Genomic DNA, 13,980 nt, shown 5'->3' on the forward strand with positions numbered 1-13,980 from the left:
ACACACATCTCATTTTAGGGTGTGGCTTATTTTCTGTTTGGCTCCTGTATGGATTTCCTGTAGCTGCTGTAACAAATGACCACAGACTTAAAACAACAGAAATCTGTGGCTTAAAACAACAGAAATTTATTCTCTCACAGTTCTGGAGGCCAGAAGTCCAAAATCAAGGTGTCAGCCAGGCATGGCCCTTCTGAAATCTCTTGGGGAGAATCCTTCCTTGCCTCTGCCAGCTTCTGGTGGCTCCAAGCATTCCTTAGCTTGTGGCTGCATCCCTCCAATCTTTTTTTTTTTTTTCGGTACGTGGGCCTTTCACTGTTGTGGCCTCTCCCGTTGCGGAGCACAGGCTCCGGACGCGCAGGCTCAGCGGCCATGGCTCACGGGCCCAGCCGCTCCGCGGCATGTGGGATCTTCCCGGACCGGGGCACGAACCCGCGTCCCCTGCATCAGCAGGCGGACTCTCAACCACTGCGCCACCAGGGAAGCCCCATCCCTCCAATCTTGACCTTGGTCTTCACATGGCCCCATGACCCTGTCACCTCCACTTTTGCCTCTTTTAAGGACACTCATCTTTTGATTTAGGACCTAGCTAAATGACCCTGTATTATTATCTGCAAAGACCCTTATTCCGAATAAGGTCATGTTCATAGGTTCTGGGATTACGATGTGGATGTATCTTTTTGGAGAGGGGGCAACGTTCAGCCCACCACTGTTCCCCTGGCTGACCGTGCTCTCTGACCTCCATCCATGATTGCACAGGTCAGCACTGTGTTTCCTTGAGTCCAGCACTTTAAAAGAATGTGTTAAACACACTGTTCACTGTTTCAGCCCCAAACAGTCTCATTCTCTCTCTCTCTTATTTCCTCAATTTGTTATATATTTTTTTCTGATAAAAATAATACGCATTCAATGAGGGAGGCTTGGAAGGTACTCAGAAGCAGAGGTCGGCAAACTGGGACCCATGAGTCCAATCCTGCCCGGCCTGTTTTTCCTGGCCCTTGAGTTGAGAATGGTTTTTACATTTTTAAAGGATTGTAAAAAGTAAAAACAAAAAAAGAATATGTGACAGAACCCTGATGTGTCCTGCAAAGCCTAAAATATTTATCTGGCCTTTACTGAAAGTCTGCCAACTCCAGCTCCAAAGCATAAAAGGAAAAACCCAGAAAAAAATTGAAACACATTCCACCAGTCAACAGTAGACAAACATTCATTCAGCCTGTTTGTTGAGTTCCTGCTGTGTGTCTGAGCCTGGAGACGCCACTATGCTAAGGGGACCCCATCTGTGCAAGTCATTCCATCTTAGAGTGACTTTGTCATCTATTCATTTATTGTAGTATTCTTTAAATAAAATGCATGAAAATATTTTGGCCATATTATTCCTCCAAGAATTAGATTTTGTTTTGTTTTTTTTAAAAAAAAAGCTAAATGAGGAGTATCAGTTTTTTTGAGTAAAGTTTAGGAATTCCAGTAATTAGTATAGCGATGAAATCTGTTCACATTTAAACATCTATATGATCCCGTACAGTCTGTAAAGCGTTTCTGCATGGAGAAGCTCTTAAGGGTAGTGGCAAATATAGACTCTGAAGGCAGGTGGCTTCGGTTTAGATCTCACTTTCTTCCTCCAGAAGATGCCTTGTTCAGGCTCCTTGGGTCTCGGTTTCCCCATCCTTAAACTGGGCGTAATAATGATGCCTGTCATGTAGGACTGTCAATACTTGTATAGTACTTAGACCGATGCTTGGCAGTGTCAGCCCTGTTCTATCCAGTTTCATTATTTAGTGTAATCTTTAAAGAAGCCCATGACATAAAACAGTCAGGATGTGAAATCTTTCCAGTTCAAGCTGGAGAAACAGAAGCCCAGAGGAGAAGTGTCTTGCCCAGCTTCCTGCAAGCAGCCACTGGCCGTTCAGCGTGTGTACTTTGTAGGGGGACCCTCTTCCAGATCCACGTGCTTCCCAGCTACTTGGAGAAGAGGCAGCAGCAGCGCATCCTGCCCTGAGCTGCCGGAGGTTTCCTAACTCCTTTGAGTGTGTCTTAAAGGAAAAGATGCCTTAAGGGCAAGAACTCTTAACGCTGGAACCATCTCTGGGGGTTTTATTTCCATAAAACATTTTCACAATTTGTCCAGCTTGCTAAATTGAGTACAGGGAGTGTCATTTAGTACAGTCATAATTTCCTGACGCGATTTCACATTTTTGATGGCCTAGAGTCAGCGCGATGAGCGGTTGTCAGAACAGCCTGGCACAGGCCTGCGATTCTCGAGCCAGGATCGAAGTACCCTATCCTGATCCAGGCCTCCCAATCTCTCCATGCAAGTTGCTTTTTTAGGCCTTTTAAGCCGAAGGATAAACATGCCTCATTTCTCTGAGAAGTCTATTTTAGTGGAAAGTTCAATAGGGAGTTGGGGGTGAGTGACCATTATTTTAATGTACCTTTAAAAATGCACATTTGTTGCCAATATTTAAAATATAAAATTTTGGATAGAAAATCCAGACTTTCAGCTTCTCTTAAAAAAAATGGAAAGATATGGCCACACCAGGTGCGTAGTCCTGCAGCGCCCCCTTTGGTGGGCTGAGCAGTGGCTGACCCCGTAAGCAGGGCTTGCTCTCTCTACTATACCCCAGTCCCCAATGCCCCCTAGTACAGTGCTTCCCAGGCTACCTCACATGACCTCCCCTGCTTGGCAGGCCTCCGTGGTGTCCCCTGTTTTAGGATTTAGTCTTCTCCTCTGTGCCACAGAAGGATTGAACTAGAGCAGGGGATGAACACATTTCTGTGGGTCTCTGGACCCCCTTAGGAGGGCAGTATACATGGAAATGGGGGGGACTCCCACCAAAAGTTATTTTAAGGAGCATTTCACTATGACACAAACACATTTCCTCATGCCTTATTCTTCAGAAATACTATTCTAAGCAAGGACAGATAATTACGTTTTAGGATTTGCACGCGCGCACTCAAGCACGTGTGTATGCGTGTGTGTGTGCGCGCGTGCACGTGTGCTGTGTGCTTGCTTTTTGTCCTGGCTGTGAGGAGTTAAATGGATTTCACCCCTGTTTCATTCCTATTAATTAAAATAAATTGAGGTTTGGAGCTTGTCGAATTGCATACTGTCAAAATAGAAGGTCACTTTCATGGATGAATGGACCTACCTGGGCACCAGCTACTCCCCTGGTAGCAGAGCATCCCTGTGCTGCCCAGAACCAGGGGCCCAACACCCTCATTGTGGGTGACTTGCATTCTGTAATTTAGATCAAGTCAGCTGTGAATAACTACTTCTCTCCAGAAGAGAAGACCCCTTCAGCTTTGCCACATAATAATCTGACCATTGGAGTGACAGTCCCATCATATTCAAAGTTTATGTCCACACTCAGAGGGAGGGAATTTCTGTGACGTCTTACACCGGGGGCCAGGAATCTTGGGGGCTTCTTAGAATTCCGCCTCTGCACGTGGAATGACTAAGACACCCTCCTGCGGCATGAGTCTTTTGAGGTAATGGGAGTGCAGATGCATCAGGAACTTAGTGAAGGCGTGTCACCCCCCTGCTGCCCTCCCTCTGGACCACATAAAGTGGAGGCATCCCAGGAGCCACTTCCTACCTCCCCTTTGCCTCCCTTTTAACACAAAGGTTATCAGCTTGGGCCTGATTGCTCGTATTTTTTTCTTCATCTAAGTTAAGGATGAAAGATGATGGAAATAAGCGTGAGAGCCTAACAGCACAGTCCATTGATGTTTCCATTTTGCGGGCTATTTTCAGGCAGTTTGATTTGAAAATTTCCACTCTTGTGAATTTTTTTCTTTGAGATGGTTCTGGAAAACGTTAAGATAACAGGGAGGACAGGTTACAACAGCATTTCCCAGAGTTTAGCAGCTTCCTCATGGCAAATTTGGGATTCAGTGTGTGTGTATGCCTGTGTGTATACATGTGTGTGTTCCATGTGGGTGTGCACACACATGCTTGTGTGTGCATGTGCACATGCGTGCTCTGTATCTGTATTGCTGTGTGTGCCTGTATCTTTGTGCATGTGTGTGCACTGTTCGTTGCTGTGCGCGTTTATATGCCCTGTGCATGTGCATGTGTGCACATGTGTGTTGGTGGTGCATGTCTGTGTGCTGAGCGTATGTGCCTGTGCACGTGCATGCATGTGTGTGCGTGCATGTGCATTACTGCTGTGTGCATTGATATGCGCTGTGTGTATGTTGGTGGTGCATGTATGTGTCCTCTGTACACGTGTGTGCATGTGCACGTGCATGTACGTGTGCCTGTATGTGCATTATTGCTGGGTGCATTTATATGCACTGTGCACATGTGTGTTGGTGCGTGCATGTATGTACATGTGCACGCGCGTGCATGTGTGTGCTCACATGTTGTACACATGTGCCTGTGCATGCCTGACCAGTGTGTCACCTCCCACGTGCCCCGCTCTTCTCCACAGTCCGCTATCGAATGCAGCAGCCTCCTGCGGACCCTCCATGGCCTAGAACAGGAGCACCTGAGGAGGTCCCTTGCTCTGCAGCAGGAGGAAGATTTTGCCAAGGCCCACAGGCAGCTGGCCATTTTCCAGAGGAATGAACTGCACAGTATCTTTTTTACCCAGATAAAAAGTGCTATTTTCAAAGGGGAACTGAAGCCAGAGGCAGCGAAAATGCTGCTGCAAGATTACTCTAAAATACAGGTAATGCCTCAAATGAGGCTCTCTCTGATGGAGGAGTCATTTTCCTGAACTGTTTCAGTAAATTTCTCCTCTTTCTGAGCTAAGTCCTATCTCTTTTGTGCTGGGTTCCAGTGAACTAATGCTGTCTTCCTTCGACCTCTTGATGCGGCGGCTGAGTTTCCAATAAGCAGGGCAAATGGGGGCTTGAAGCACAGGCCTTAGACTCAGGCTCACCTGGACCTGCATTCCAGTTCCACTACCCATCAGCTCTGTGAATTTAAGCAAATTGCCTAACTTCTCTGAGACTCAGTTGCCTCACCTGTAAAATGAGGGTAATAGAGTCCCCACACTAAAAGGGGCATGATGGAGATTTCATGATCTAATACATGGAAAGCCAGTGCTTGGCACAATATATGGTTAATATATATAGTGGTTAAAAATATAAATATATATGTGCATACACGTATGTATGGCAACGTATGCCTAGGGTTTATGTTCTCTGTCTCGATATTCTTGGGTGAATTTGTGGGTGTTTTTGCATGTAAGCTTGAGTGTGAGTGTCATTAACCCAGACTGAATAAATTCCTAGATGACTGTGAAAATAGTTTATGAGACTGTCACTATTTTTATGAGGCCTGCCTGAGGCATTTTACCTGTGCCTGTACACACAGTGCATCACTGGTGTGCAATAAAGCACCAGATTTCTGGTCCTGGCACAGGCCTCGTGAGTGAGAGCTGCAACAGATCAGGGCTGTCCCACGAGGAGACCAGGCGGCTCTCGTGAGCCTTTTGGGAAGAGAGGACCACTGTCAGAAAGCACTGGGCATCTTGGCATGAAGAGAGCCGGCCAGCCTCTCCGTTTTGCTCTTGGTTTTTCCCAGTAAAACTTTAGGAGAGTAAATAAAGTCCTGGGTAGGTATTCAGACCCCACAGCATCACTTAGGGATTAACAGATTTTGCTGTCGTTTTGCCCGCTCCTCGTGATAAGCTGTGGCTGACTCTCCATGTTGGAAAGAACACGTGTTATTGTTAATAATACTGGGGACAAAAAAATAACAGCCCTGGTGACAGTCCCAAGGCACAGACAGATTAGGATTTGAGGATCCCGACTCTGAGCTTCCCGACGGCAAGGGCTCAGGTCAGCTGACTCACGTGATCCAGCTCCGTAGAGGATAGAAATGTCACCACAGTGTTCCTGCTGTATTGATTCTGCTGCCAGGAGCTCTCAGAGGGAAGCTGGCATTTGGCCACATCCCACCGACCATTCTGCTTTTCACTGTCAGGAGAGTGCAAATCCTCAGGTGTTGGACCTGGAGAGATTATAGCTTTTGTGTGGAAAGAAAAACATCATACATTTCTTATTGAACAAAATGTTGAACTTTCGGGTAACCCACTGCATGGACAGTATTTCCCCAGATGGAAAAAAGACAGCAGAGCCAGTCAGTGGGATAGTACACTGAGGCTGATGTTTTAATTACCGTGGGTTCAATTACTGCTGGTCTGATTATTATGCTACTGGTTGAAGCTGGATTTGGGAGGCAGCCTATTATGAAGTTAAAACACAGGCCCTGGAATTAGATGGCTGAGTTCAAATCCCTGCTCAGTCATTTACCAGCTGTGTGATATGGACTCAGTTTCCTCATCTGTGAAATGGGAATAATAGTATCGTGTCCCTAAATTAAGTTACAAAAGACGAGAAATGCTCTGGGTCCAATGCCAGGCCCAGCAAAAACACCCAGTATATGCAAGGCTATTATTACTCTCTTGTGTTGCTTGGGTTCTTATGCATTTTGTACATTATAAGAACTTTGTGCTACTCTGTGACCAGGCTCATCTCATGTCCTCCATGAGAGTGGGAGTTCTGGGGTCAGAGCCGGTGGCTAATTTATCCCAGAACTTCAGCACCTGTCCTGGTGCTGTGTTTGGGGAGCACCACAGGTGTGACTGTGCGCGTGGGTGAAGGATGCCTGAGAGAAATTTATATTCCATTTCTAGGGAAGCAAAGTTAGTTGTTTTGATAACTCTTTACCATCTGGGTCTCAAATGCACTTCTCAAAGCCCTCATTTCTTCTGAGCTTTTGTTCGAGGCAGGGACATTTAAGGTGTTAATCCCAGGGCTTCTATCCCCGTGTATTTTCTTCAGAAAGGAAATGTAATATTTTAACTGACTAGAAAGAATTGTCTTTAAATTTTATTTAAGCATACTTTCTTGATTTTTTTTTTTAAACAGGACAATGTAGAAGAGCTAATGGACTTTTTCCAGGCTAGTAAGAGATACCATCTCAGTAAAAGATTTGGCCACAGGGAGTATCTGGTCCAGAACATACAGTCATCAGAGACCCGTGTGCAGGGCCTGCTTAGCACTGCTTCTGCTCAGCTGACCCTCCTTATCCAGAAACACGAGAGGTAAAACCCCCAAACCACCCAAAATGATTCAGACAAACAGCCTTGCCCCCAACGTTCCTCATCAAAGACCATCTACTTCTGTTCATGCAGCGCATGCACTGGCTGCTCCTGACTTATTTCTTAAGAATTCTCTAGTTGGAAGAATCCTTTGCATTACAGAATTTTTAAAACATACCCCATAGTCGAGACAACCATACAGTGAGCCGACGTGTGCCCGTCATCAGCTTCAGGAGGTACCAGCTTGTGGGCAATCTTGATGTAGCTATACATCCCTGCCCTGAGTTATCTTAAAGCAAATCCCCAACATTTCATAGAGAAATCAATGGTGGAGGCTTTCATGAACTGTGTGATGGGATAGCCCACTTCTCCTTGAGCTCTAGGACACCGCTGGCTCTTGCATTCACCTTTGTTTTTCTTTTTTTTCGGGGGGGGAGTTTGTTTTTATTTTTGTATTTTTTTAATTGAAGTATAGTTGACTTAGTTTCAGGTGTTCAGCACAGTGATTCAGTTATACATACATATATATATCTATTCTTTATCACATTCTTTTCCCTTATAAGTTATTACAAAATATTCAGTATAGTTCCCTGTGCTATACAGTAGGTCCTGGTTGGTTATCTATTTTATATATAGTAGTGTGTATCTGCTAATCCCAAATTCCTAATTTATCCCTCCATGCCTTTCCCCGTTGGCAACCGTAAGTTTGTTTTCTACGTCTGTGAGTCTGTTTTGTAAATAAGTTCATTTGTATCATATTTTAGCTTCCACATATAAGTGAAATCATATGGTATTTGTCTTTCTCTGTCTGACTTACTTCACTTAGTATGATAATCTCTAGGTCCACCCATGTTGCTGCAAATGGCATTATTTCATTCTTTTTTATGGCTGAGTAATATTCCATTATATATATATATATATATATATATATATATATATATGCCACATCTTCTTCATTCATTCATCTGTCAATGGACATTTAGGTTGCCTCCATGTCTTGGCCTTTGGAATTAAGTATAAATACACAGATGCTTATCTTGGACTCTGAGTATCTTTTCTCAGCAGCACTGGGGTACCACGCAGCCAGGTAAATGGTGCTGTTCGCTGCAGCCTCTAGCCCTTCGGCAGCGTTCCTTCTCAGCTAGTCTATGAGACGCATAATTGTCAACAATGAAATTTATTCTTTGTAGGTTACAAGCTTTAAAATGAGTAGGGCCATGACGATAAGGTTGGCTTTCTTAGGACAAGCCGTGCTTTTATGAATTGGTTCTACTACCTGAGTAATTGTACTAGAACTTGGCAGCTCTCTTGCCCTCTTTATTTATTTTTTATTTTTTATTTTTATTTTTTGCGGTACGCGGGCCTCTCACTGTTGTGGCCTCTCCCGTTGTGGAGCACAGACTCCGGACGCGCAGGCTCAGCGGCCGTGGCTCACTGGCCCAGCCGCTCCGCGGCATGTGGGACCCTCCCGGACCAGGGCACGAACCCGTGTCCCCTGCATCGGCAGGCGGACTCTCAACCACTGAGCCACCAGGGAAGCCGTCTCTTGTCCTCTTTAATGAGGATTCAGTAAGGTGCAAGTTATGTGAACACTTCCCACCCAAAGATGCTAATGAATTTGTCCCTGCAGTTAACTTGACATTCCTGATTCATTTTCACTCGAGTGAAAGAAACAGCTCCTTGCCTTGAATGGAAGCACCCAACAGCTGGTTATACCATGGGGAGCAGTTACCAGGGAAGTGTTCTGTACCTCTGATTTTTAAATCCTATTTAAATAGGTTGGCACAGACTTATATTTCTGAAATGCATATCTGCCATTTGCTCAGTCACCTATTCACTCCTTCAGGAAGCTTCCCTGGGGAATCTACGGTATGCCAAGCAGGGGGCCCAGCCCAAGGATGCAGACAGACTGGGAATGGTAGTGGTGATAGTGGCAGCAACAGAAAAACAGAACCAGTAGGATATGTATGAGGAATTGTGTCGTGTGACTGTGGAGGCTGAGAAGACCCAAAATCTGCCGTCTGCAAGCTGGAGGCCCAGGAAAGCCAGTGGTGTAATTCAGTCCAGAGGCCTGAGAACCAGGGGAATCCCAGCCCTAGAGCAGGAGAGGATGAGATGAAATGTCCCAGCTCAACAGTGAGGCAGGAAAAAAAAGTGAATTCCTTACTCCTCCACCTTTTATTCTGTTCAGGCCCTCAGTGGACTGGGTGCCCACCCACATTGGGGAGGGTCCTCTGCTTTACTGAGCCCACCCATTCAAATGTTAGTCTCACCTGGAAACCCCTGCACAGACACACTCAGAAGTGATCTTTAATCTGGGCGCCCTGGCCAGTCAAGTTGATAAACAGAATTAACCCTCACAGCGAGTTTTCCCTGCATTTTACCTCTTGGACTTTACTTGTGCCATTCCTGTCACTAGGACTTCCTAATCTACCATCTCCTCTTGGAAGATTCTATCTGTTCCACAGTGGTCCCCTTGAATGTTGCTGCCTCCGAGAACTCTTGCCCAATTGTAATTTCTCTCTTTCTCTGCACATCTCTGAAAAAGCTGACCTTACCCTTCCTGCATTTTCGTAACGTCTTAGCTGCCTGTTCTCCTGCTCCTTCTGATGGTAGAGATTTCTCTGATTCAAACCGAACTAATATGGAGATAAACATTCAGCCACAGCACAGCCAAGCTGCAGGTGAGTTTGGATAGTGTGTTAACTAACCCTGCATCTTTTTCGTCTAGAGCAGGCTACTTGGATGAAGATCAGATGCGGGTGCTCTTGGAGCGGGCTCAGACAGAAGTCTTTTCTATAAAACAGAAGTTGGACAATGACTTAAAGCAGGAAAAGAAAAAACTCCACCAAAAATTAATAATTAAGAGAAGACGAGAGATGCTGCAAAAGGTATATAAGGAATTATGCTCTTGATTCTTTACATAACCATTGTGAACACCCACCAAGTGCCGGGTTCCATGCCAGGCACTGCCATCAGAGGGCTAGGATCCGAAGGGCAGCTGGGCAGGCATCCTGATGTGCCATCTACAGTTGATTAGTAGTGACTTTTTGGAATGCTGTGTCAAGATCTCTACAGGTCCTAGCAAAGCTGAGGGTTGCGGTAGGTTAGTAATGTCTGCCAGGGCAAGGGAATAGGAGTGCTGGTTCCAGTGAATAATGACTGATGGGTGCTACCACATTTATGGAGTGTTTAATTGGCACTGTGCTAAGTGTATTATGTATTTTATTTAATCCTTACATTAACCCTATGAGGTAGATGCTACTGTTTTCTGTTTTTGTTTTTTTTTTTGTGGTACGCGGGCCTCTCACTGTTGTGGCCTCTCCCGTTGCGGAGCACAGGCTCCGGACACGCAGGCTCAGCGCCATGGCTCACGGGCCTAGCCGCTCCGCGGCATGTGGGATCTGCCCGGACCGGGACACGAACCCGTGTCCCCTGCATCGGCAGGCGGACTCTCAACCACTGCGCTAGCAGGGATGCTCTGTTTTCTCTTTTTTTAATGAAGACTTTGAGGCTGACAGGGCTTAAGTATTGTGGTCTATTTGCGCTGCTATAACGAAGTACCAGACTGGGTGGCTTATAAGGAACCACAATTTATATCTCACGGTTCTGGAGGCTGGGAGTCCAAGATCAGGGTGCCGGCAAGGTCGGGTTCTGGTGAAGGCCCTCTTCTGGCTGCAGACAGCTGACTTCTTGCTGGTAGAAGAAGTCAGAAGGGTGGAAAGGGGGAGGAAGCTTGGTGGGTGAGTGTGGGGCCTCTTTTATAAGGGCACTAATCCCATTCAGGGGGCTCCACCCTCATGACCTAAGCACCTCCCCAAGGCCCCCTCTCCTAACACCACCATGTCCCATGTTAGGTTTCAACCTATGGATGTTGGGGGAACACAAGCATTCAGATCACAGTATTAAGTAATGAGGTCAAGGTCACATGTTTAGTGAGTGGCAGATGTGGAATTGAGCCCAGGCCTGTCTGACTTAGAGCCTCAGTCTTGTCCTTGACACTGACCCGCTCAGCTGTTTGTGAACCTCGAGAGGGGAGAGACCAACCGGCAACCACAGAAAGACATCATGTGCTCCCTACATGCTCTGGTAGCACAGAGAGGAAGTCACCGTCTCCTGGGGTACCCGAGTTCTGGGGGACAGATGAGCATCTGATGCGAGCAAGGCAGGAAGGACACTGCAGGGGATGGGGAGGCGTCTTGTTCAAAGGTGAAGCACTCAGGCGAGGGTGCCCCGCTGTGCGTGGAGCTCCGAGAACTTGAGAGCTGGGAGGGCAGAGGGCGGGGGCTGGAGGAGGCATGCCCGGGAAGCAGCACCTCGTTAATGAGGGCAGTGTGCCGGGCTGGCAGCTGACCTTCATTCGAGGACAGTGGGGAACACTGAAGGGTTTTCAGGAGGAGAAGTGATGCCAAAAACTCGGCCTCTGTGCACCAGTGCTGAATCAAATCTTGGAGACAGAGTTTTGGGTGAAGTAGAAAAGAACAGCTTTATTGCTTTGTTAGGCAAAGAAGGACGCAGTGGGCTCGTGCCCTGAAAAACTGTGTGTCCCAACCGGGGAGGATTTGGTGATGAGTTTTGTAGCAGTGGTTCAAGGGCGGAGTTGCTGCTAAGGGTCAGGGTGTGTGCAGTGCCCGCAGTTCCTTAATCTGGCCTCAGGTGGTCTCCTGAAGGTCATTACCTTCTCTGGAATGAAGAATGCTAATATCTTCCATTTGTCGGGGGTTTTAGTTCTGTAAAAGAGCTCAAAGATACTGTTATGTGTATCCCTTGAGGCGGAACCGGGACCCCGCCCCAAGGCTGCACTATTGTTTCTTGGCTGCCCCTCCCTTGTCTCTGCCTCCCCTCCCTTCCCTGATTAGCAGCTGTTCAAAAGGCTCCCGTGCCCAGGAGCCCCACAGGTCCTGCTCAGTTTCAGAAGGAAGATCAGATTTGGGATTTAGGAAGCTCCTGTGAGCAGCCTGCCATAGAGTTGGAGGAGCCCCAGGCTGTAGACCTTGAGCAGGTCTACAATGGGACCAATGGGAGGCTGTAGACCTTGACCAGGTCAAAACGGATGAGAGCATGTCCTGAGCATGGGAACAAGGACAGATTCAGAGGAGATACTAGATACATGGGATAACACAGGGGGTGGTCTGATGCCATTCGGGAGGGAAAGGGAAACAATAACTTAATTTGGTTGATTAAAAACTCTGCTTTTATTATCAAGTGCTGGGCCCAGCATTCTCACCTGGACCGTTGAACTCCACCCCATCTTTAGCATCACCTCATCCATCTCCATTGGCTCAAGGATCAAAGCAATGAGGCCCAAGAACACACTTCTCTGATGGTCTGGCCTGGTTCCAGGCTAGGGTCTGGAAGGATGGAAGAACTGCAGATATTTCAGCAGTTTCCCATGAGTACTGTTTCTTACAGCTGCTTTTGATAAATCTTGTGAGTGGTACAGAGTGAGAACATAGCTCCACAAAGGCAAAGGTTTGTGTCATATCCTCAGCTCTGAGGACACATTGTAGGTGCTCAGCCAATATTGTAGAAGGAAGGAATTGACACTCTCTGGTCACCCGGACCCATGAACAAGACATATTTGCACAAAATAGAACCCGGACTGTCCACAGATGCACTATTGTTAATAACACCGTGATGTACATCTCTATGCATGTCAGCTTTTTCCCAGCACAGGGCCTTTATGCCTACTGCTCTTTCTCCCAGGAATATCCTTTCCCCCATCTTAACCCAGCTGAGATATGACCTCATCCCTCAGGTCTCCCTTGGGTCTCCTTTTTTTTTTTTTTTAAAGGAGAAGATGTTGGGGGTAGGAGTTTATTAATTAATTTATTTATTTTTGCTGTGTTGGGTCTTCGTTTCTGTGCGAGGGCTTTCTCTAGTTGTGGCAAGCGGGGGCCACTCTTCATCACGGTGCGCGGGCCTCTCACTATCGCGGCCTCTCTTGTTGCGGAGCACAGGCTCCAGACGCGCAGCCTCAGTAGTTGTGGCCCACGGGCCCAGTCGCTCCGCGACATGTGGGATCCTCCCAGACCAGGGCTCGAACCTGTGTCCCCAGCATTAGCAGGCAGACTCCCAACCACTGTGCCACCAGGGAAGCCTGGGTCTCCTTCTTTATTTTTTTAACTTTTTAAAATTAGTAGTAGCATATTATTACTATAATTACTCTTGGTGGTGATTAGCCTTTGTTGTCTGTTTTTTTTTTTCCATTATGTTTTACTACAGGATATTGAATATAGTTCCCCGTGCTGTACAATAGGACCTTGTTGTTTATCCATTTGAGTCTCCTTCTTTAAAAGGCCTTCTGTGACCTCCTCATTTAAATTGTCTCTCATGGATCTCAGGGGGGTTTTCTCTTAGGGTATCTCAATTTTCAGTTCCTATGTGCCTGGGACTTGGTAATAATAATAGCAGACATTCATTGATGCCAATTCTGCACCAGGCCCTCCTCTAAGAGTTACACATGTCTTCAGCAACTCATTGCATCCTCACAACTACTCTGTGAAGTAGATCCTATTATTATCCCCATTTTACAGATTAGGCAGTAGAGGCCCAGACAGGGCCAGACACTCGTTTTGGGTGGCTCAGCTTGTAAGTGGAGAAGCCAGGATAGGAGCCCAGGTGGTCTGCCTCTTGGGTTTTACTACTCAATAGATACGTGTTCAATAAATGTTGAACAAATGAAGTTTTCACTACATGTTGGCTTATTTTCTAAAGAATAATTTTGTTTTTTTGGGAGGGGGGAACAACGATCAACTTTATTGATTCATTTAAAAACGCAACCTCAAACAAAGGAGGTACTGCTAAAAGCTCAGTTGGGTGAGGCAGCTTAAGCCTTTTGCTTAAATCTTCACCCTAAATCTTTGAATTATGAAATTTGCCACCCCTTGCCTCTGGAATACTGTGATTAACATAGACAGAGGCAGGT

At 46.4% G+C, this 13,980-nt stretch overlaps 1 protein-coding gene across 3 annotated transcripts in view; it reads left to right on the forward strand.

The window, feature by feature from the left end:
• The window catches only part of EVC2 (EvC ciliary complex subunit 2), a 141,034-nt gene that overhangs the window by 75,435 nt on the left and 51,619 nt on the right, over positions 1–13,980 (forward strand). For all 3 annotated transcript variants that reach the window (XM_079920375.1, XM_079920377.1, XM_079920376.1), the window contains 3 exons: positions 4,431–4,670; positions 6,880–7,055; positions 9,784–9,943. In XM_079920375.1, coding sequence (XP_079776501.1) covers positions 4,431–4,670; positions 6,880–7,055; positions 9,784–9,943 — 576 coding nt within the window. The remainder of the gene's footprint in view (positions 1–4,430; positions 4,671–6,879; positions 7,056–9,783; positions 9,944–13,980) is intronic.

This window comes from Stenella coeruleoalba, assembly GCF_951394435.1.
Source record: "Stenella coeruleoalba genome assembly, chromosome: 4".
In the NCBI taxonomy this organism is placed as follows: Eukaryota; Metazoa; Chordata; class Mammalia; order Artiodactyla; family Delphinidae; genus Stenella; species Stenella coeruleoalba.